The sequence below is a fragment of the Toxorhynchites rutilus genome, chromosome 2 (assembly GCF_029784135.1).
Source record: "Toxorhynchites rutilus septentrionalis strain SRP chromosome 2, ASM2978413v1, whole genome shotgun sequence".
NCBI lineage: Eukaryota > Metazoa > Arthropoda > Insecta > Diptera > Culicidae > Toxorhynchites > Toxorhynchites rutilus.
The window spans coordinates 92384695-92410191 of NC_073745.1; the positions used below are offsets into that span (position 1 = coordinate 92384695).

General features: G+C 36.3%; 1 protein-coding gene across 3 annotated transcripts in view; it reads right to left on the bottom strand.

Annotated features, from left to right (window-relative positions):
• LOC129765400 (centrosomal protein of 164 kDa) overlaps positions 1-25497 on the bottom strand; it is a 51829-nt gene that overhangs the window by 18911 nt on the left and 7421 nt on the right. For 2 of the 3 annotated variants that reach the window (XM_055765689.1, XM_055765688.1), the window contains exons 2-3: positions 13849-14252; positions 13520-13631 (exon numbers count right to left, since the gene is read on the bottom strand). In XM_055765689.1, coding sequence (XP_055621664.1) covers positions 13520-13631; positions 13849-13924 — 188 coding nt within the window. In that variant the 5' untranslated portion in view covers positions 13925-14252. Of the gene's footprint in view, positions 1-13519; positions 13632-13848; positions 14283-25497 lie in introns of all 3 variants that reach the window. The other variant, XM_055765686.1, reaches the window with a different exon arrangement.

Sequence of the window (25497 nt, forward strand, 5' to 3'; positions counted from 1 at the left end):
AAGATGTTTTTTGCGTCAACGTGTGTGGCACCCATACATCGAGCTTCTTTGTGAATCCAAGCTTCTTCAAATGGTTAATAACGGTTTGATGACTTATCCCCAGCTCTTGGCCGATGCTACGGCTGCTACTATGCCGGTCTTTCTCGGCTAATTCAGCGATTTTGTCGCAATTTTCAACGACAGGCCTTCCGGAGCGTGGCGCATCTTCGACGACCTCTACACCAGAACGAAAACGTTGAAACCATCGTTGTGCGGTGGAAATGGAAACTGTATCGGGTCCATAAACTGCACAAATTTTATTGGCAGCTTGAGATGCATTTTTGCCTTCGTCATAGTAGTACTGTAAAATATGTCGGATTTTCTCTTTATTTAGCTCCACATTTGCGACACTATAACTCACGAACGACTTAACCAAACAAAACACTGTCAAGGACTATATATTTATAGAAACAACAAGCTATAGTATGACTCGATACAATGTATACAACTAGAACTACGCGCTTACAACGACACCTCGCGGAAATACCGCAGGACTTTTTTGACAGCCTAATGAATGTCATTCGGATAAAATAATATCCATATCAATGATCGCGAGAAAGAATATGTAGTTATAGTTATAGTTATAATTATAGTTATAGTTAGAGTTATTAACAAGCTACGCCATTAACACCGGCTGAGTGTATCCTATGGTTTACCTTTCCTATTAACAAATTCCTAAATTCCCGAGACATTTATGAGAGGTCGTAGAGTTCTCTGCATCTCTCTTAAGCAAATGTCGAACTAACATTCCTTCCCTTTCCTTAGCAGTTGCAAGGACGTGGCCAGGACAATTCTTAACTGTTGGAGAAAACATGCCTTCATCTAAGAGATATTACCAATCATCAGCAACGGATGGAGGCTAGTTTCTAACCTGACAGTATTGAATTCGTACCACCTACGATATAGTGCAACTTGCTCAATGCTAATGCTAATGCTAAATATCAATGATCGCGAGAAAGAATAGAACCAAGAGTTTCGAACGCTTCAGATGTAATGTAGGATATGTCGCCGTGAAAGATTAACTTGGAGTAGAGCATGATGCTTGGAATGTCCATGGACTATGATGGGTTCAACACGGTTCGAAATTTTACCATGCAGCTTATATCCGAAGTTTATCAATGATCCTCCTCGTGAACACGCTACGACACGCGTTTTTCGATTAATTCAAACATATTTTGTTGGTAACGGAGCATTCGACAAAAACTTATGTATATGTTTAGTACACTGCAAGCTAAATTCGACATCGTTGGAATACAGAAGAAGAATTGTATGGACCAATATGACTGCCTTGTGGGACATCATATGTTACTCGAATCGGTAAAACCTATTTCATTATATTGAACGAAAGACGGAAACTATCTCTTCTAGAAAAAAAAAATCTATGCTCGACTGGAAAACGCTCCAGTACGGTAACCATGCTATTGATTGCTTCCTGGCCTAACGCCAACACCATAAACTGCACTAGATTATTTTTCCGCTTGCATCGTTGCTGCAGCGCTATATGAGAGCCGAGAGCTGCTCCGGGTGTGGCATGCAATTGAATGTTGGGTAAATATTTGTCTTGAGACGTTCCGTGTTTCTGAATAAAAGGATGTTTAGAAATCTCACAGTTCTACTATAAACTAACCTAAAGCTTGTTTCGAGCACCCTCTCTGTAGTGAACTGACTGACTGACCTTAATAAATCTACGATGTCAACGTTCTGCTAACCAAACACGATGCGTCTCCACCATCAAGCCAGCAAAGATGCAGATGCCTGGCTTTTGGTGCGATTCTGATAACAGATGGTAGAATGGAAACCAACGAAGTTTTTTTCTTTTTTTGGGAAGGTTAATGCACGTCATCCCTTCGCGTGACCCGGTATCTGCGGCGAATGCACACAGAGCGAACCCGCAGAGCGGCAATAACAGTGGCCTCCGAGCATGCGATTCAGCATCCTTCCAAACAATGACCGAGCAATGGTTTACGGACCTCTCTGTGGTAATTTCCGGTGGGCGAATACCGATTCGAAACTTGAGGATTAAATTTCGAGACACACAATGATTGGGCTTGTTCATTAACCGTTGGTTGTGTCATCAACGCCCATGAGACAAAAGCCGTAATTTACTAAGTGTATCAGTCGATGAAGTCATCTGGCATGCTGTTTTCTCAATAGGGCGGGTCTTGCGGAATATAAACATGAGTTCTAAAAACGACAGATACTGAGCGTGACAAACGCTAATGCCATTGTATGTCGGGATATCGAGTAACAACGTAGCGCTTAGCTCTAGCGATGTGGTTAGCAAAGCATTATGATAATGGATGGAAAGAGACTGCAAATATTTGCTAGTTGATCGAGAATGGTGAGCAGCGAGAAGAAGAAAATTCATTCATGTGGATAGAAAACCAAATTCCCGATTCAGTGGAAAATGACATCGTTTAAAATATTCTGAAATTAGGTTTTATTCTTAATTCAATGCATCAATTACTCGTTCGAAATGACAGCAATGTCTTTTGACACCCGAATTAGAAAGCATGAGCACATCTCCACTGGCAGCTATTAAAATTTGATTACCTTTGTGTCCTAATTTGAGTATGATCCGGTGCACTAGAAACTATCAAATTGAGCGGATGAAACTTTAAAACAAGAACGAGGAAGTCAATTCATCCCGGCGACAGCCAACGGAACATAATCCATCTCAAGATGTTAATGAATACCATTTGCCTACTGCTTCTGACAAAGTGTACACTGTTACGTTCGCTTCCAGTCAAGTTGCAGGCCTTATGTAATGGTGAGAACCTCCGTGTGGACATCGCTCTCTCCCCGGCCAGGAGCAATGCAGAATAAAACGACAAAACCAAATGCACTGCCATGCACATGAGCATGCCAATGTATATACGGAGAATTCCATCATATCGCCATCAGCGGTTGTGTACTTGGTGTTGACAACATCCTGCATATTCACTCGGAAACACGTTCCCTTCAGCGACCCGTGTTGTTTCCATCGTTGTATCGAGAGACAACGCCTCTACGGTCCAATGAGGAACAGGAGGCAGGGTCGATTTCTCTGGATGGAGACCGGGCCCTGCTGAATGTGGGTGACGACGTCCTTGCCGGAACAAATGTATGTATTTTTATATCACTTGAACCACGAGAGGTACGGATGCTTTGCTTGAATTCAAATTGCTTATTATGTACAGTTATAACGCTCTCGGTGGGACACGCTGTGCATGCAAAACCAGCTTTGATAAAATATCTTGCAAGTATCAACGGAGGATTTCTTTGCCTCTAGCGGAGCAAAGAAAAGAATGCGTTTTACACTGGTGAACTGCATGGATAGTCCATATCATATCGAGAACAATAAATTTCAACCCTTAAAAGATGTTATTTGAAATCAAGTTTAAATTGTTCACTAAAACGCCGCATATATTTTGGCTGTTTTGTGTTTTAATCCTCGAGTCAATAGAAATGTACACCGGATCAGCTTCATCTTTAATCTAATCAGCTTTAATCTAAATTTTCTTGCAAATCACATTGTCACAACATAATTTGCCTTCACTACTTTTCTTAAAACATACATCAAATGTATTTTTCAGTGTTTATTCCTCCCTTGTTATTTTTTTCTTTTACTGAGAAATTTATGTAATCTGCCCTAACTACCCCAACGGGTCATTTGACCCGTGCAAACATTCATATGATATCAGAAAGATTTGTATGTGTGGTTGTGATACAAAACCATTGCATTACATATTTTTGCTATTGCTTTATACATTTTGTTGTATTTGTGAATAAATAGTGAATGATTAGTATTAATTGTATTGCTGACTATCCAAGCGAGCTAACAGTAACCATTCCAAGTTACAGTGCTATTTTGCGTGTCAAAAATTGTAATTTCATTATTTTGCTAATAATTGTTTTCCTAAAAATGTCGAAATATACAGGAGAAATATGGTATGCCACGTTCCTCAACAAAACTATATAAATCAAGTCATTGATCACTAACTATTCATAAAGGGTCACTTGACTCGATATGGTAGAAATAGGTATACAGAAAACATCGGTAGGATTAGTGTTAAGCAATTTTATATACTTAAAAAAATCTAGACAACTTTTTGAAAAGGGCCTATATATAAAATTTTACAAAAAAAATTCTAACTCAAAAAATATAAAATAAAAAAAATCACTACAATAGATGTCGCGAGAATTTACACACAAAAATGTTACGAATAAAATTTCATGTTATTCGTTATTGAAAAAAAAAATATCATTTTCAAAATAATTTAAAAAAAATAATCATGAACAACCAACACTGTAAATTCAACGTCGAGTTTACAGCGAATTATTAGTTATCACTAATACTGTTCGAAAGTTTAATAATGGAAATAATGAATTCTCGGTCCCGTCAGGTTTCCAGCCTAAGTAAAAATATATATTTTAGAAAAATGTGACTAGCAAAATTTATTCAATATTCTAATATTCACAACTGTTCGAACCCATTTGTATACAACTAGTTTTATTGGACGGGATTTATCTAAGACTTAATTCATTTAGGAATTTGCCACCAGAATTTGCTTCATCTGGTTTCTTGCACGCACGGAAATTACGATAACCTTCTTGCACACCGGATGGTACTTTAGTTAGAATTGTGTTTTTTGGTAATGTCGTAGCCCGAGAGTCCCGGGTCTTGGAAGATTTTCGAGGATCAAAAAAACAAAACTTTGATCGCTTTGAGGCACCCCTAAATCATGTCCGATTGAGCTGAAACTGTGCACAGATAATTTTTTTGGGCCAATAAACAAAATGTACATGGTCGGTTTTTGAAAGTCGATGATGAATTTTTTTCCATACATCCATTCTGCCGTAATCTTGCAAAGTGACGCAAGCGCCAGAGGGAAGAATTTTCAGTACGAGACTTTTCGTAAAATTGCATGTATAATCAGCTTACGCGTACATTACGAAAATCTGATCTGTTCAAATTGTGTACACTTGATGGAAAAACATTGCCATCGACTTGATTTTTGAAAAAATTCCGTTTTATTTAAGCTATTTTACCAACGCCAATTTGTTGTGGAAACAGCAAATTTTAATCGCTGTTTCCACAACCGATTGGCGTTCATCCATAAAAGTATGCGAGAATCTGTTTCCAATTATTTTACCCAAAATGCTGCCGTTGAGCGGAGTATGAGAGAGCATCAGGGAGAAAAGTTCTACACATTTTCCGACTCTGTAACATGCGTTGAACAGGCTAACATAGTTGAGAACCCGATTGTAACAATTATGGACAGTACGGATGATACAGACATCAAAAGACATCAATTCTGGTAATCAACAATTAAATTGATGAGTTTAAACTAATTAGTTACAATTTTTATGTGCAATATGTGATCGATCAAGGATCATTTTTTCCTTTGAGGTGAATTTGATTTTATGAATTTAAATATTTGACGAGATTTATAAACAGAGCAAAGTACATGATTTGTAGTTCTGAAACAAATTGCTATTATAAATGTAGCACTGCATGGGGATGGACTGTTTTGGATTAAAATATTTGACATGAGGAGCATTTCGGAAAAGTGATTTTCATCATGCTAAACGTTCATTACGGAAGATGTTTTTATGTGAAATTTGCTGTCCCTGCTAATCCATTCTATGCTATCAGATCAGATAGAAAATCACATCCTATCACAATTAAATCACGTCACACCATAGGTAAAATGGCGCTTGCGCCACATCACAGTGGAAATGGCGCTTGCGCCACTCCGTTTTTAGGCTTTTACGGGGTCATTTTTTCACATTTCTGTAAAACTTCGCAGTTGTTTGAAAGCATTTGGAATTCTTCATCGATAAATAACAAAAAAAGGAAAATGTCAATTTTGGCGCTTGCGTCACTTTGCGAGATTACGGCAGCATTGCCACCCTACTGTACGCCCCACGCTGCCTGAATGGAAAATCTTCAATAATTGCCGTGACACGGAAGTGTAAATAATTAACTCTTTAATCAAATCTTTGGTGGCCCAGATGCGTGATATTGATGTAACTTTATCGTAGCCTTCGAAAACAGATTTTCATATTGAGTGTCAGCACCAGCATATGGTGTTGACTGATCGCTGCTTAGGGTAAAACTTAAAAAATAGAAAAGTGGTGTCCAAGACACAACCGCATTGCTAACGTTGGACTACAAAATTAATGATAAGAGTTTCTTTGAAATGGGGGTAAGTGGAGGGAAAAATATATAAAAAATGTTGCCTGCGAGAGCAAATATTATAGAAAGGGCCTGGCCGGGTAAGCAAGTAAAAAGTGCCCTCAAACCAAATCACCCACTCTATGGAAAAAAAAGGAATAAACCGCTATGAGGTTCAACATAGGATCTATAGTAAAAACGTAGTTTCAATGTTTTGCACGCTATTCTCGATAGCTTTGAGATAAAAAATTAGAAAAAAATGAAAGTGCATCTTATGATGGTGTATCAAGAAATATTATCAAAAAAAAATAATAATCAAAAATTAAAGTGCCAAAAAAAACTTGAAATATGTTTTTTTTTGGCGATTTAGGGATTCACTACTACTCTAATTCGTATTTAAATGTATTTCTGCACCTTTTTTTAGATATGTGTGTTTTTTTTGAGAATTTTAACAGTGCTGCGCAGTACAAAAAATATATATTTCTAATTTTTTTTTGAATTCTGAGACCCAATACAGGTTTAGTTTATGTTTAAATATGTATGTTTATTTGTTTGTGTTTTTTTATATTGGTGATTTTTTTTCCGGATATTTTGAGAGTGGCGCAGTATGAAAATATCGTTTTTTTTCAATTAAATTTTTAATCCTTTTTTTATTTCTATTTTTTTGTGATTTTCTAACTTTTTTTTTATTTTCCTATAAATCTATTATTGTATTCGTGTATTCGTAAATAAAGCCCCAACCTTACCACCAGCGCTATTTAAAGTATTGTTTCAAATTAGAAAATTAGATAACTTCTGAATCCCTATATGGTTCACTAGAAGAGCTATGACTGAAAACGTAGTTATTTATTTTATTCAACACGCTCTCAACAGCCTGGAAAAGAAAAAATTGAAAAAATACTCATAGTGCATCTTACTATGATGAAATTTCCAAATTTTAGCCAATTTTTTTTTGGCATTCGAAGTATTTTTTTATACGGAATTGGATAATTCTATAAATAGATCAATGTTGATAGATCAATTTAAATTTACGGTTTTATTAATCATCGATTTTATAAAAATGGAAATTTTTTTGAATGGCGTTCACGTTCCCTGTGGAACTTTTGCGTCTCAACGTATACATTAACTAGCTTCATTTATTAATACTTAGTTTAAGTTTCTTTAGCCAAATAACACGCCTTGAATATATTCCGATGGCAAACTCTAGAATACGCGTGACCACAGTACAAGCCGAAGGAAATTTCTTTGCCGAAAAATCCCCCGGCCAGAACGGGGAGCGAACCCGAACATCTGGCATGAAAATGTGAAACGCTAACCACTCGACCACGGGTGCACGACTCAACTTTCACAACTCTACGTTCACTAAATATGTAATGCATTCTGTCAAATTTATACATATAATTTTGTGTTTTTAACCCTCCTGTACTCGCGTGCAAAATCATAACACGTATACTCGCGCACGGTGTCACAGACCGAAAATTGAACTTCTCTGTTATGTTGCCATTGTGTATTTTTCGGGCTTTATTGGCATTTATTTGAAGGAGAGGGTTTGATTGAATGAAAAAACTCCAAAAGATATGTTTTCTTCATCTTTATTATGTTTCAATAGTCATCTAATTCAGTCTCCTCGAAACAGTAATTTCTGATACTCCAACACAAATAACTAAATTCGAATTTTTCACTGTTATAAATTAAAAGTAAGCAACTGAATATAATTCATGGAAGTATAAAGAGCTATAAAACAACATAAAAACGTATTAATCGATTGTGGTTTCATTAGAGTAAGAATCAGAACATAGCATAACTGCATGCTCGAAACAAACATATTTTTTACATTTCATGCAGTTGTCGCGTATTTTTCGGGACTTTTATCAAAGAGAAGAATGTATAACGACCTTCTAGATAATTAACAGATGATAGAGGTTCTAATATTCTTTGTCTCTGTATTTTTGGAAAACTGAAAATCAATGCCTTTTTCAGATGGGGCATGAAAAGATGATATAAAAGGATTTCTAGGAACTTCCTTTTCTTTTTCTTGTTTTCTTGTCGATATTGTTCATTATATAAAAAAAATATCCCCGAAACTGTAACTGTTAGAAATTAGCATAAGCCACCGATTAGTTTATAGTTTACTGTTTACAATTATTCCACAAGTGAAATTCTCTTACAAGTGTGTATATGTATGACCATTATATTTAGCGAATAACTATACGAAAGTCGAACATTTATGTTTTGCTTTTGAACGTATGAATCTAACGACGAATAGTTAAATATGGATCCGTTCAATCCAGTTACAGAAGGGAATGAAATCAAATAAGAATAGTCCGGTAATGATCCTATGCATTATATGCAATAAATATTCCACTCCACTAACATTAATTTACACATTTCGTTCAACAATATTCTAGAATATGAAAAAAGGCACTTGTCCAAAAAAGTTACTCCTATACTCGCGTCGGTGTGTCAGACCGAAAGTGTTAAAAAAGTGGTACACGTCCCCTTTGTACCGACACATGCGATACGCTGAACGATGACGAACGACGAATAACGAAGCTAGAGAGAATCGCAAAGTAGTAGTGTTGATATTTTCTGAGAAATGAACGAATTATTGATTTCTCGGTCTGGCAGACCAATGCGCGAGTATATGAGTATTAAAGAGAATACTTTATTTATCATCTAAATTTATATTATCGCCTTCAAAATATGCCCCTTCTGAATCAATATACTTTTTCCAACGCAAAATCGATTGTTTATAGCTGTATTCAAGAATTGCCTTGAAATGTACCTCAATCCTCAATAAATTATGAAAAAATCATAAATATAAAAAACAGGTACGAACACATTTCAAAGCAGTACTGTGTCTCAAAACATAATTTAAAAATTTAAAAATTTCAAATTATTTAAAAATTGCACCGCAAAATGCTCTAAAATTCTGAAAAAATCATATATCAAAAACAGGAACATTTAAATGAAAATTATGTTTTAATGGATCTAAAAATTAAACAAAATCCAAATTCAAAATACCAAAAAAATATTTTAATTTAAAACAAAATTCTATAATAATTTTGTATAATTTGTAGTGGTACACCATCATAGACGTACTTTGAGTATTTCTCGAATTTTTATTTCCAATTGAGTATGGCGTGAAAAAAAGAAAAACTTCGTTTTTCACTACAGCTCTTATAGTGAATCATATATGGATTCAGAAAATTTTCCTAATTTTCCTAATTTTATAGTTTATACAACATTTTCCATACCGCTGGTGATAAGATTTGTGGGTGCTTTTCACGAACACATGAATACAATACAATTATAGATTTTAGGAAAATAACAAAATATTAGAAAAATAAACAAAATATATTTATTTTTAACACGTTGACTGCCACGTCAGTCACCGGTGACTGACACTGAGTTTTCGTTCAGGCCGCGTCAGTCACCGGTGACTGACAGTATAGCATATGATAATAGAGGTAAATAATATGAGAATATAAGCTCATAAGCTCCCTTTCGAACAAAAATACTTTCCACTATGATAAGAAACGATGGTCCTAATACGTTTAATTTTTTTTTCAATATTCCAAGATTTTTTTTAGTACTTAAATTTTTGATGAAAATTGAAAAAATAATTCTCGAAACACCATCATAAGATGCACATTCAGTATTTTTTAAATTTTTTATCTCGAAGCTATCGAGAATGGCGAGAAAAACAGTGAAAACTACGTTTTCTACTATATTTTTTACTATGTTGAACCTCAATTCAAAAAAATAATCAAAATTTCTCATTAAGTACTCTATACAATATTTTTCATAGAGTGGGTGATTTGGTTTGGGACACTTTTTACTTCCTTACCCGGCCAGGCTCTTTAGAAATGAATTCTTTAGTACAAATGGTCGGAGTTTTGCCAAAACGAACCAAGCGCAATTTTTTTCAAAATTGAGTTACACCATTGGATGCAGAAAATAATAATCTATCGACTGTAAAATGACCATTTCATTCGGATAATTGACAACAGTTCAAAAAATAAAAAATCTGTATAGTAGACTGTAAAAAAACGAAATTGCATTCAACCAAAGCGAACCATAAACCCACAATATGGCATCGGACGATAGCAATCGTTTACTCCAAGAAGGCAGATTCTAAGCTTCAACAGATTTTTGTGCTTCGGACAGCTCCTGGAATCAAAGTAAGACAGCCTACGGGCTGTAATGAAGTGTAGAAACGCTGATCTGGATTTTTCAAAATTCCGTTCAACCACAGCGAACCAAGTGTAAAGCATTCTTAAATCAATTTATTATCATTTATAAAGATATTATTTTGTCATAAACAGCAAAAGTGAGTCAATATATATACCATTCCTTGAAATTAGTCAAGAGCCGTTACAAAATACTAATGTGTTATGTAATGATACTATGTTAATAGCTAGCATGGACTTGGTTCGCTCTGGCTGCACAAAAAACGAAGTTTTGCGTGTCTAGCAGAAACGTAAATTTGTTCTTTTCATATTTCTAAAGGTTTTGAAGCAGAAATTGACGAAGATGTACTTACAGCATGAAAGGGAGTATTATGTTCGACATCCTGTTTGTAACACGTGAGCGATAGAATGATAGATTTGATCCGACACAGTCAATTAGTGGGAGCCCAAACTTCAAATTGAAATATCTCAAAATAATGTTTTTGGCGCGGTTCGTTTTGGCAGAACCCCGACCAAATATTTGATGGCAATGTCAAGGGTCGATAAATCAATACTTGCACTGAGGGAGGCCTGAATGATGCGCATAAAAAGCCAATAAGCCAAGTTGAGCAAATTGACGAATTGAATCTCAACAATAAGATGAACTGTTGATTGCTCACTGTGTAGAGCGGAACTGACACACTTAACTTATTAAACATCCAACAATTCTCCTATAAATATCATTTTCCGGAGAAATGATCCACAAATCATATTATGCAGCATCTTTCACAGAACGGCAACAGATAATCCGTAGTGTGGTTGCAGTGGATGCAATAGCAACCCCTTCGGGACAAAATTTCACCTTGAGTTTTCAACCGAAGAGCAAAGCACTCGCCGTTGGAGAATTCCTGCTTCACATTCGGTATTAAGTACGATGCACTTTCAATCCAAAAACAATGCTCGAATTCACAAAAATTAAATGGTCAATCCGAAAAAAATCACTAATAAGTCCAAATATACTCCTGAATTCACACAAGCCTTCTCCTGACAAAAAGTTATAAAAATCAATTTTCTTTTATTATCCTGGACATTACCTTAGAGTGCATCGATTTTTTTTGCAATATTTCCTCTCTCCACATTGCCCGTAGAACAAACGCTGCATTTGGTTTGCAGTGGTATGTAAATATTGTACCTGACATACTACATGGGCTGTAAAGTCCCGGGATTTTTCAAAAGATGGCGCTACTAGAAAATGAACAGGATTCATTTCGAGAGGCTTCATCTGTCACTGGATTATGTGTGAAGTTTCATGACATTTCGTTTATCTAAACAAACTACCTGAGCATTCACCTAGGAAAAGAGGAATAACATATTTTGATCATTGTTTTTGATGGGAAAAACCTCCTGAACAATCAATGCAGTGGACGAAATGTTATTCCAGTTCTGTTTCTTCGAGAACAACTGTTTGTCGGTGGTTTAGTGAATTTAAAATGAGCCGTACAAGCTCCACAGATGCACCTGGCTGTGGAAGGCCAAAAGAGGCTACGAATCCAGAAATCGTAAAACAAGTGTACGGTTTGAACGATCGTAAAGTGAAGTTACGCGAGTTAGCCGTAGGAATTTCAAAAGAACGAGTGAAATACATTTTGAACGGCATTTTGGACATCAAAAAGCTATCCGCGCGATGGGTTTGCGTTTGCTAACCATCGACCAGAAACAGCGGCGCATTGATGATTCAACAGACGGTTTGACGTTGTTGAAGCGTAATCGAGTGGACTTCTTTCGACGTTTTGTGACAATATATGAAGCGTGTTTCCATTACCACGCTCTTGAGTCCAATAGGCATTCTGCAGAGATTTACATCATTCTGCACTGGGGCATATTTCGAACACTTAGACGTTTCGTACTACAGAAAGGGGATCGAAATGTTGGAATCTCGCTATACCAAGTGTATTGCCCTCGAAGAAAACTATGTTGAGGAATAAATACAGCTATTGTTTTCATTTAAAATCCCGAATCAAAATCAGCCCATGAAGTGTTGAGAAATTGTTAATCAGAAGCTGGAGGAGTTCGTGGAAAAAATGGTTACATTATCACATTGTATACATTGTATTGCACCACCTACATGGAATATTTCTATCAATCGTTTCTTGAAAGCGAGACAGAAAACCTTTCGATTCCTCAACTTTGTTGTTTGATTGGAAACCTGTCGAGATAGAGCTGATTTTGTGATTCTGAATTCTAATTGACTAGAATTTCGTCTCATCTCTGCTTTGCCAAAAAAAAATCAACATTTACCTCTTGTTACCTAACAGTGTCATTCTTCTTCAAAATGAAATTATTTTGATAGGAAGGAAGATAACAAAGATCAATGAAAACACAAGATGCACCCGGCGTCGTAGTAATTCCGCTGTAGCCTCGCATGAAATGTTTGACCATCGTCATAATCGTTCATGTGAAACTACCCAGAATACAGCACTAACTTCAATAACAAAAAGATAACTTCATATCCTATTGTTCCCTCTTACAAAATATAAACAAAATAAAATGCAAATATTAAAATAGAATCATTCAATTTGTATATCAAACAGACAGTCTTGTGGCGTTATTTCTTTTCATCCCATAAATAGAAATCACATATGTCATTTACTATTATATAATCCAAACCCCGTCGAGTCAGAATTGAATAAGTTTGTAGCTATTCGTTATGTTTCTCTCCGTTAGCGAAATCAGATTGAGTCATGAATCCCACTGTCGCTATTTGCCTGCATCGTGCGGTGGAGCCGACGCTTCATGCCGCAGCTTCGCACCATAAAAAAACTAACCATAAATGTAATTAAAGTTGCAGAGAATGAGACCATCCCCAACCACCCAGACCCAGCAGAGCCGATCACCATTTATTTGCTGTCACATGAAGATATGACTCTTTGACATTTAAGCTGGAAGCATCGGGAAAACTTGAACTGTTCCAGTAGAGAAAATGTTTTATATCCCACGGGAGCATAAGATGGAATAGGGCATCTTTTTTAAGTTCGTCCCATTCAATTGTCAAATAATCGGATTAAACCATAACCCATTGTCTAAATTATTGATTTGGTTTAGTGAAGATTTCAGATAAAATGTTTTTCGGGAAAATAACTGAACTTACCAAGGCTTCCAATTTTCCGGCAACGGATGCAGCAATCCTTGCCGGGCTAAGTAAATCAAATTGGTTTCGTTCTCTGGATCGATTCCTATCTTCACTGCATACTCAAGAATTTCTGCATTGTCGTTGTCGAGAGCAAGAAGAGAAAAAACAGAACAATGAATAGGGTGAGTTTTTTCATCTTAGGAGAAAAATCTTCGTTGGAATGGGGAATGAGAAGCTGGTGAAATCACAGTGTATCAATGGGAAACATAATGCTACACAAAAAACACGTCCTTATGCCATTGATTTTTCCTTAATGGTGATGTACTTTTTTTTGCACCCCATCGTACCTTCCTTCGTCGGTTCATATGTCGAGTAAAATACTTCCGCCGGGTTGCTAGCGTCGAGGGCAGAGAACGAAGTCATAATCCACCACTTGGACCCTCGTTTTCCGTGGTCCGGTATCCGCCGTTAAACTGATTTTATCACTGATTTTCGCTTCAGTGACTTATCTTCTCGGGTCACTTTCTTACACCTTACACTTCACTGCACTCCATCACAACGCGCACTCGGAATGCTCTGCTTGGGCTGCAGACCTTTTCTATTTTCGGTCTTCTGGGTTCGACGTTTAATAAAATCAATCCAACCCACCGATCGGGTCGAGCAGAACTAATTCTTCCTCACTCACTACTCTCAATCCTCTGAACGGCGAGACATTGGAAGTTACGAAAATTACGTCCTGTCGGGTGGAGTGCTAGAAAATTTGTGAAAGCTGTGGAAAAAACTGGCAGAGCAAAACAGAGGACAAACTAGACTTTGGATGGTGCGCATGTGCCGCGAACATATGGGCCGTGCTGAAAACGGTGTCAGTATTCGGAAGAAGCTTTCGAAAAGACTGTTCCTGCTTGAACCCCGACAAAGTATTTTTGAAAAAAATAAATCATACAGTGGCAAACATTTCGAACGAATGAGAGTATTATCTCATTAATATAACTTAATCAATTATGAAATTAGGTTTCCCACTAAATCAATTCTGAATGAATCTTGGAATTAAAAATAGATCTGAGATTATAACGCGGGCATCACATATAGGATGTGAATTTTACTGATTAAAATCGAAAGGGCGATATGATATGATAGTAACTGACTCATTCAATGATGGACGGCGAAACGTACGTAAAGATGGATTTTTGGCACATTTCAGATCAAAAGTTCCATGAGACAATTACTCTAAGAGATGTCTCAAACAATTTATAATTTGTTATTGCTGATGAATCTGAAAAACCAGTCTGGTAAAGATTATACAGCAGCGGACAAAAAAATACCGTTCAATCGAGAAATGTTGGGAAATTGTTTCTATTCGGAATCAGAAGAAGGATGGTATCGTGACAAGGGTTTCTCCTGAAACGGATAGATTGTGTAATAAAAAGCCATTTCTTTCATTCTTCACACTGTAGCGAAGTTATCAAATCGTCAAATGAAAATGAACGGTTCCTATATCGAATGAAAGGTCTTATATTCGAATGACAATTTCGTTGGAGCTCGAGCCGTATTCACTGAAAACTAATGAAAATGATGATGTGTAAGTATGCGCAGTGTATCAGCAGGCGTAATCAGTGGCGTAAAACGGACGCTGGATGTGTGATTATGTATGCCCTCATATGCCACTCTTACTTTCACCTTTTTTTTAATACGATCCGGAACAATCTAGTTTGGGGAAATGAAATCGAACGAAACCTTTAGTTGAAAGCAGTGATCGTGAAAATGTGAAAATGAAACTTACATATAGCATATTCGAATGAAAATGCATATACCCCATTCGAGCAGTTTTAATCGTCAAGTGAAAGCATCTGCTTTCAAATTTAAAGTAAAAGACAGGTAGACAGAACGAAATTAAAGAATCGATGTTAAGTATGCCTAGTAAATACACACAAATTGAAAAAAAGAAAAAGCTAAAGAAAAAGGAAGAAATAAAAAAGGCATTTTCATCTTTTAGTTTCGAAATTGAAATGAGTTTGAAGCTAAAAAAAAAACCACTGACACAAAATCATATGTGATACTCGTGAATTTTTGTTTACATTTTAAGACACTGGTACGTACACCGTTTTACCGGGGTTCAAATATTTGACACTTTTCGACAGATGAAGTTTTACTTAAATGGTTCCGGTTTCGCGTATTTATAAAAATTATACATTACTAAAGTATGAGTTAGACACTGCACTACTATACGTCAAACTCTGTAAAATTAAAAGACTTTTCTAATTGAAATTTATAAACAATGTCGAAGGGGAGATCCTTTGAGATATAAAAATTTAATATTAAATTCAATTTTTGAGTGTGATTTTATTTTCTTGATATTATGTTTGAGCTGCATATTATATTTCAATCATATATTTAGATTTGGAGTCATGTTTTTTCCAAATAAAGATCAATGATTCTGGACACGCTTCTGCACGCTTTTATCACGAAAATTGTGATTTTGTGTAGCTGATGCCATGTGTACAAAGCCTCAAGAAATCGGAGAGAATCGGGGCAGTAGCCGGCAGGTTTGGCGTGGAAAATGCTTTATTTATCACTAGCTGACCCGGCAAACTTCGTCCCGCCCAAAATTTGTTTTTTGTTATCACTACCTTCAAACATTCACGATTTCTTACTAAGCGCAAGTTCATGTGTCCAATCGCAGAGCTGTTCATTAATTGATCTTCTAATCGACCCCGTTGAATTTACCTTTTACCTCGATCTTCTTATTTGAACGCTTCTACCAAAACTCATGATTATAATATCAGATTATTTTCAGACACAATTCTCGTTCAAGATTTTTCAACCACTTGCAAATGACATGTTTCTCCGTTACATGGAATAAATATTTGATACAAAAAATAAGATAGAATTCTCTTCTCTTCTCCCCCTAGAGAGGGAGCAGGAGTGTCTATTCACCATAGAAACGTATCGTGTCCCCTAAAATCTTCACATGCCAAATGTGGCTCAATTTGCTTGATTAGTTTTCGAGTTATGCAGAAATTTGTTTTCAATTTGTATGACAGCCCACCCTAAGAGAGGGGGGTGGAGTGTCTAACCACCATAGAAACATTTATTGCACCCTAAAACCTCCATATGCCTAATTTGGTTTCATTTGCTTGATTAATTCTCGAGTTATGCAAAAATTTGTGTTTATTTGTATGGCAGCCTCCCTAAGAGAGGGGGAGGAGTATCTAACCACCATAGAATAATTTATTGCATCATAAAACCTCTACATGCCAAATTTGATTTCGTTTGCTCGATTAATTTTCGAGTAATGCAGAAATTTGGGTTTCATTTGTATGGCAAAAAATCCCCAAAAATCCCTACATACCAATTTTCATGTTGATCGGTTCAGTAGTATATATATATATATATATATATATATATATATATATATATATATATATATATATATATATATATATATATATATATATATATATATATAGATCTAGATTCATATTATCGCCTTCAAAATAGCCCCCTTCTTAAGCGATACACTTATCCAACGAACAACCTAGTCATTGAAACATAGCTGTATTCATGAACTGCCTCAGAATTTGATCGTTCAAGTATATCTTCAGCCACTTGATTGCGAAGAAATTTTTGAAGAAAATTGAGCTTTTTTGACACTAGTCGTGCTGTGACTTTTCTCATGCCGAAAACATCAACCAAAATATGACGAACGGTCTCGTGAGAACCATCGTAGTCTCAACGTAGTATTACTCGAGTAACTTTCATTAGTACTTAGTTGACATTTCTATACCAAATAACACGCCTTGAATGTATTATGAGTGACAAGCTCTAGGATACTTGTGTCGACAATACGGTCGGTGGAAAACGGTGGAACGAGAATCTAACCCGATGTTGAGCTATACACTAAGTGCCAATCAGCAATAACTTTCCTAATTGTATTTATAATCCTGAACGGCGACACAAACCAAACTTGTTTGGGCTCTAGAGTAGCTCTATGAAGGCGTTTAAATCGGTGTCTTGTTAGAGCACCGCAATTGCAGAACAAATGTCCCTAGGTTTCGCTCTCGACATTACAAAAGCGACAAATATCATCTCGTACGAAGTCTATATTTCGAAGATGGTATTTGCCCGGACAGTGTCCTGTTATAAGACCAGTAAATGTGCTGGAGTCTTTCTTATTATCACTAAGCAGATGTGAGTAACTTTTATACTCAGATCATGAGGGATTTCACATGGATCAAAAACTCTAAAAAGGGACCCGGAATTAGAAACGAAACATTTGATGATTTGAACAGGTCGATTTATCTTATAGATAGTATGTATGTTTGCATAAAATTTAAGAGACCAGCATTATAAAGCAAAAACAAAAACGAACTGACTCTGTTGCAGGCATGAATTTCTATTAATCGAACATTATAAATTGGCGAAAACTGTAAAAAAACAATGTTTCTATCCGTATCGACATTGACATAATCATAGTCTCAACTTCAGATCCAAAGCTTTCACAAGGCCTGTCAAGAAAATTTCCAACCCGGGAAGATCCTAGACTGATTGGGAATTTAACCCAATATCTAAAAGTGTCAACTAAGAACATATTAGAGATCTGCCACTATTCAGAAATACTTGATATAACAATCTTATGATAAGATAGTTTACGACAATTCTGAATGAGCTATCCCCATTCCAGTTTCCATTTCAGACCCCATATAAAATTTCATTGTGTATCAGTATTCTGCCAGTGTTCACTATTAACATAGTCCAGACCTACCAAACGCGCGAGGCTCAAACTTTCGTAGACAACGCTCGTTATTATTTTTTACAATATACATTAACAACAACAAAAAACATCATCATCATCAGTACGAACATGGTAGTTTTACCTGTAAATGAATTTTGTAAATGTCAATCAATTATAAACATAGATAAGTTATTGAGCAAAAATTTTATGAAAATCTGTTTACAAAACAGATTTTACGTGTGAAATACACATTTTCTTAAACTCTGCCATTGTTGCCGCACGTTTTATTTCTCTAGGCATCGAATTGAAAAAATTTATACCTTTATACAACAACGAATTCTGTGACCTACTAAACATAAAGTTTGGTGTTCTTGCATCATTCGCGTTTCTTGTATTGTATCTATGAACATCACTTCCTCTTTCAATTCGATCACACAAATATCGAGGCAGCATACCGTTTAAAATTTTAAAGATGAACACCATTGTCAAATAATAAATTCTTTGCTTCACAGATAGCCAGTATGGTGGGTCGTTAGCTGATGTGTGGAATAACCTAGCGATCGTCAAAGCAGAATATATTGCAAACTCCACAGATGAAGCGAAATTAGTACGATATGTAGAGGAGACCCCTGTCTGGAAGGTAAAAAGTAATGAATTTTCGTGATTATTTATCGGATGTTAGGAATAAAGTGAAGTGTTCGTGTATTTTAGTTATTGTTTATGGAACATTTGAAGGTGTATTTTCCATTTTTTGGGTGCACGAATGATGATTATTACGCTGTTGACAGCTGGATGCGTAGATGCTGTCTGAAAATCGGTACCTTGCTGGTGGTATCGGTTCTGAAGCAACGGGGTGTCGTAGAACAATTTCCAATAAACATTTTGAAACTTAGGACAATACCTAAAGCGTCACATAGGGGTTTCCGAAAATTCAAAAAATTGCCAAAATGAAGGCCATTTTTGTTAAAAATGAGTTATTTTTCATGAAAAATCGCTGTTTAGAAGCTCATAGAAAATCGAAAAAATGAGATATCAAAAAAACGGCTATGTAACGATAATCCATTTTTATATGCTGATAAAAAATGTCAGCCAAATCGGTCGAGTAGATCCTGAGATAGCGATACCACCACTTCAAAAAACATGGTTTCGAGAAAAACGCGTTTAGAAATTCGTACAGCAATACTATATCCCTTGAGGTGATTTCATACCTTTGGCTATAACTTTTCAACGAAATCAAATATCAAAAAATCCTTTTAGGACAACATTTCTGGAGGCATAAGCTTCCCGGAAACGTAAAAAACAAAAATGCGATTTTTTTGGATTTTTCAAATCGGGGTCCCCCCTTAAGCCGAGTGGTTTGCTTGTTACTAAAGGACATCCCAAGTATCTTTTGCAAGTAATGAAATGTAACGATAGGAACTGCTGCAACCAAGGAATAACGTGCGCAAAATATAATTCAATGAACCAATTTTTTCTCAAATCCTACGTTTATTGAACTTTCTATAAAAATGTGTCGACGCCCTCATCGGTTGATCCGATACTTTGTTCGTACTGAGAATTTCTCCCCAGAGCGCGAAGAAGTTGGACATCATAAGGCACTTCGCCATCCGAAGTTCATCCATTTTTTTAACGCATAAGTCAGTTACTTTTGTGTAAATCAACATTAACCAGCCCATGTTCCTCTCAGCTGAACACCATATTAGTTGAAAGCACCAATCCTATTAAATGTGGGCATTAATTTTCCGTCTGTTTTTCGAAATTTTATTAACTTGTCGGAAGTTCTTCCGAAGTCACTATTTGCATATAAGAAGCTTCCGTATGAACATTTGGCAGATGTCTGATTTTTTGCGTTGATATTTCCATTTGTTCAATAATTCTCATAAAATCCATGGAATTCCAGATTATCATCGATCGGGGATCATTCCTACGATCTTCAATGCAAAGTATGGGCGTGTCAATTGTGATAATATGTACTTTACTGATGGTTCCTCTATGAATGAGTCCACAGGATTTGGAGTGTTCAACGAAATTTTTAGCACCTCCCACAGTCTTCAGAATCCTTGCTCTGTGTATATTGCTGAATTGGCAGCAATACATGATGATGATGATGATGATGGTCCCACCTCATACCCCTACAATGGTTTGAGCAGGACGATTTATCATTAAGATAATTTTTAAAGTTTAACAAAGCACATCTGGAACCAGTATGCAAAATAAAACGAACTGGTTCTGTTGCAGACATAAATTGATATCATAAGAACATTAAACAAAAGACGGAAACCGAAAAGTAAAGATATAAGGCATGTCGAGCAAATTTCCAACCCGGGAAGATCCTTGACTGATCGGGAATCGAACCCGATATCCTCAAGTTTCCACTAGATACTTACACTGAGATCTGCCGCGGTACAGAAAAAAACTCGATATAACCATCTGCTAATACGATAGTTTACAAGTATTCCGTCTGGGCTATCCCTGGTTCGAATCCGGTTTCCACTGAAGACCCTAGAACATTTAATTGTATAACGATTTTCGCCAGTGTTCAAAATCAAGTTATCTATGTCTACCGAAACGCGCGCGTGGCTCAAGCTTTTGTAGACTACTCATTTATTTTTATTTTTTTTCAAATCTAACTTACAACAACAATAATGTAACAAAAAATCCATCATCATCAATACGAACATGATAGCTTATGCAAACATAGAAACATTGAAACATTTTTACAAGTTCATAACACAGATTTCACATGTGACAGACACAATTCTTTGAACTCAGCTATTGTTGCCGCTCGTTTGATATTTCTGGGCATCGAATTGAAGAATTTTAATCCTTTATACAATAGTGAATTTTGGGACCTGCTAAATAAAAAGTTAGGTGTTCTTGCATCAATCGCGTTTCTTGTATTATATCTATGCAAATCACTTCCTCGTTCAATTCGATCACACAAGTATCGAGGCAGCATATCATTCAAAATTTTAAAGATGAACACCATTGTCAAGTAATAAATCCTTTGCTTCACAGATAACCACTGTAGCGCGTCCAACATTATGACAGAGGAAGTGTACCTATGACATCTTAAAATTAATCGCATGATTTTATTTTGTAACCGCTGCAATCGCAATAGTTGTGTATTATTTGCAAGAAACAGGATGGATGAGCAGAAATTTATGTGTGGTGAGACGAGTGATTTATATAGTTTGACTTTACTAATTGCGTTTAACTCATTCTTCAAACGACAAATGACGCCGTACTTTTTAGCAACCTTTTTGATGACATTATCAATGTGAGACTTAAAAGTTAGTCTGTCATCAATAACTACTCCCAGATATTTTATTTCTTTAACCCGTTCAATAGTCTCACCATCGATTTCAAAATTACCGTTATATCTGGAGTTTGCTGAAGAAATGAGCATGTATTTTGTTTTATTAACATTCAACTTTAATTGTTTGAATTTCAACCACCGAGCGAGAGAATGAAGATCTTCGTTCAAGTGCTCCGCGATTACATTCAACTCCTTAGCTGCGATGAACAGAACAGTGTCATCCGCGAACAAGTTGATATCACAAAAACGTAAAACCCGCCGCATATCATTAATATATAAAATGAATAAAATGGGCCCTAACACACTTCCCTGTGGTACACCAAGTGTGTTATCGATGGGAGTAGAAATAAAATCGTTGAAACGAGTCTTTTGAGTTCTATCACACAAGTAGCTTTCAAACCATTTGTATGATGTCCCTACAATTCCAAAGCGCTTCAATGTTTGCAACAATAAGGCCCTAGAAATTGTTTCAAAAGCGCGTTTCAAATCCAAGAACACCGCAAAAATAGTTTCTTTAGCCTCGATATTCTCTTTCCATTTTGCCAACACCAGATTTAGTGCGGTCTCACAAGAGTGTCCCTCTCGATATCCCGACTGTTCCGGTATCAGCAAACTGTTATTGTCAATAAATTTCATCAGCTGGCCTTTCACAACAAGTTCTAAAATTTTTTCTAATGTGTGCAACATGTTAATGGGGCGGAACTCTTCGGCTTTATCCGTCCCATTAACTTTGGGGATGGGAACCACAAGAGATTCCTTCCAAACTTCAGGCACGTGCCCAGTTTGCAATGATTCATTTATCAGGCCTAGCAATTCGTGTCCAATAACATGAAAGCAATCTTGTATCACTTTTGCGTTGACATTGTCGATACCAGCCGATTTATGCAAAGAAAAACAAATATCTCTCAACTCTGCAAATGTGATGGGTAGAAAACATTCTAATCTGCAATTGCTGCTTATCGGCTGTATTATTTCGTATGGCTCACTGACCAATTCAATACTTTGATTGATCAATTGAACACTATTCACGAAATAACTGTTGAATTTTTCCGCAATGATTTGTTCCGAATGTTCTTCTGAACCTTCAAAAGTTATGGACCGCGATAAACTATTTTTAGTGTTAAGTAAACTTTTTAGTATTTTCCATAACTCCTTGCTGTTATTCTGATGTTGATCGATTTTCCTCTGTATATATTCACATCTTGTCTTTTTCAAGGCTTGTGAATATATATTCCGCGCGCAGGTGTACCTTTTCCAATCGTTTTCTATATTACTTCTACAAAATTTTGAGTACATTTTATCTCGTTTACGTTTGAGACGCAAGAGTGATAAAGTGTACCAGCTGTTCGAATTTTTCAAATTGATTTGTTTCTCAAAAACTAGGCTATTGGTACACACTTTCAAGATATTAGTGAGAACAGCTGCTTTCAAATCCAGATTGTCCGTTATTGCAGTAAAATCCAGGTTTCTAGCAACAAGATGAGACAGTGCTTCCTTTGAATACTTGTTCCAGCACTTGATTTTAACTCTAACTCTACAATTTTTATTTATATTGAGAACGAACAGAGTGAACGTGAAGAAAAACGTTCACTCTGTTCGTTCTCAATATAAATAAAAATTGTCTCATGATCCGTTATTTTCAATTTGGCCTCTATCAAAGAATGAACTGTATTAAAATTAGAGAAAACGTGGTCTATCAAAGATCTACTGTTTTTCGAAATTCTTGTAACTTCTGTTACAGTCTGTTTCAAGTTGTAAAAATCAGATAGTTGCTTCAATTGCTTCGAATTCTGCACGTTGAGCCAGTCAATATTGAAGTCACCAGCAATTACATTCAATTTACTGGAGTCAATGAAACTCTCCCACCAGTTTTCTAAAATTTCTAAAAATCGCTGATCACTAGAACTGGGGGAATGATACAAAATTCCAAAATTTCCCATCTGCATACCTCTTTCAACTGAAATTGCCAAGAACCAATTATTTTCAACAGATTCGTTTAACCGAATGTTGAATTTAATCGATTCTTTTGCGTAAATAGCAACTCCTCCAGTGTGTCTGGAATGTGAAAGGCAAAAAGCAACTTTGTAACCCGGGATGCCATATTGATCAAATGAATTCTCATCAACAACTCATCAACAGTTTCAGAAAGAAAGACTAATCGTGGACGGAAATTTTCTACAAGTTGGCGCATTGCCACATAATTTGTAGAAAGCCCAGCTATATTGAAGTACAACATTTCAAACTTCCTATCACATCTTCTTTCCTTGGGTTGCTATTTACTAGAAAAAATGTTGCTTTTTTTCTTTTCTAACAGCCTCCGATACACTGGACACTGTGTACTATAAGCTGGGTGGTTTATGTCCAATTTAAATTTTTGCTCTTGATTCACTTTTAAACAATTTACGCACTTAAACTCAGTTGACGAGCATCCAGATGTTATATGTTGTTCATTACATCTTGAGCATTTATCTTCATTACTACAAACTTTGCTCTTGTGCCCGAATTCTCCACATTTGAAACAACGTAGAACAATAAAGGCCTCAGCAACTGAACACTTATCCCATCCGATGCTTACTTTACGAGTACTCATCAGACATCCATAAGTGTCATGATCTACTTCAATAATCGTATTATATTTGTTGTACTTTAAACGTGGATTTTCATATTCTGCAACAATTTTAACATCTCCAATCTTGATGTCATCATTTTGACTTTTTAAAAGATCTACGAAAACGTCTGAGGAATATCGATCACTCATTCCTAATATCTTCAATCTTGGTTTTAATGGTTTGGGAACAACAGCGCTCAACTTTTCTCCCAGATTACTTTCTATGTTATTTTTCAAGTTTTCAATGTTATCCCCTGCCGCACACTCAACAATAATCGAGCCGTCTTTCCCGTTCCTAAAATTGCTAATTTTATGGATTCTTGGATTTAATTTTTCTTTTAAAAATTTTCTGGTTTCGTCATTATTTTGCGACTCGACAGGTTTAATCACGATAACAGGGCAAACCTTACGTTTTTTTACGGATTTTGAACTCTTTAATACACTTGCATACGAGCGTGCATTGTTTTCAACCTTTTCTTCATTACCATTGTCATTAATTTCTATTTGTATCGGTTCCTCGCGCTTATTCATTATAATTTGTTTTTTCCTACTAGGGCAGTCCGGTTCCGAATACATTGGGCGCTGGACAGCGTCGCCTCACGACCTGTTGAACACTATTACATTGTAACGGATAGTCTTAGCTCTGTCGAAGCTATCCGTTCAGTGAGGCCGGAAAAGCACTCGCCGTACTTCCTTGAGAGAATACGAGAAATTTTGAGTGCTTTATCCAGACGCTGTTATGTCATTACCTTTGTCTGGGTCCCTTCACATTGCTCAATTCCGGGTAACGAGAGGGCTGACTCATTGGCAAAGGTAGGTGCAATTGAAGGCGATATTTATCAGCGTCAAATCGCTTTCAATGAATTTTATTCTTTAGTCCGTAAAAATACCATCGCTAACTGGCAACGTAAATGGAACGAAGATGAATTGGGCCGGTGGTTTCACTCGATTATTCCTAAGGTTAGCCTCAAACCATGGTTCAAAAGTCTGGACTTAAGTCGGGACTTTATTCGCACCTTCTCTCGACTCATGTCCAATCACTGTTCGTTAGACGCGCTACTCTTTCGTTTGAATCTTGCCGATGGCAATATCTGTGCTTGTGGCCAAGGTTACCACGACATCGAACACGTTGTTTGGTCGTGCGAGGAGTATCTTGTTGCCAGATCGAATTTAGAAAACTCTCTTCGGGCTAGAGGAAGGCAGCCCGCCCAATGTGCCGGTGAGAGATGTGTTAGCTGGTTTAGACCTTGATTACATGTCCCAAATATATGTCTTCCTAAAAGCTATCAATCTTCGTGTGTGATTGTCCTTATATCCTTATATTCTCCTTTTCCTTT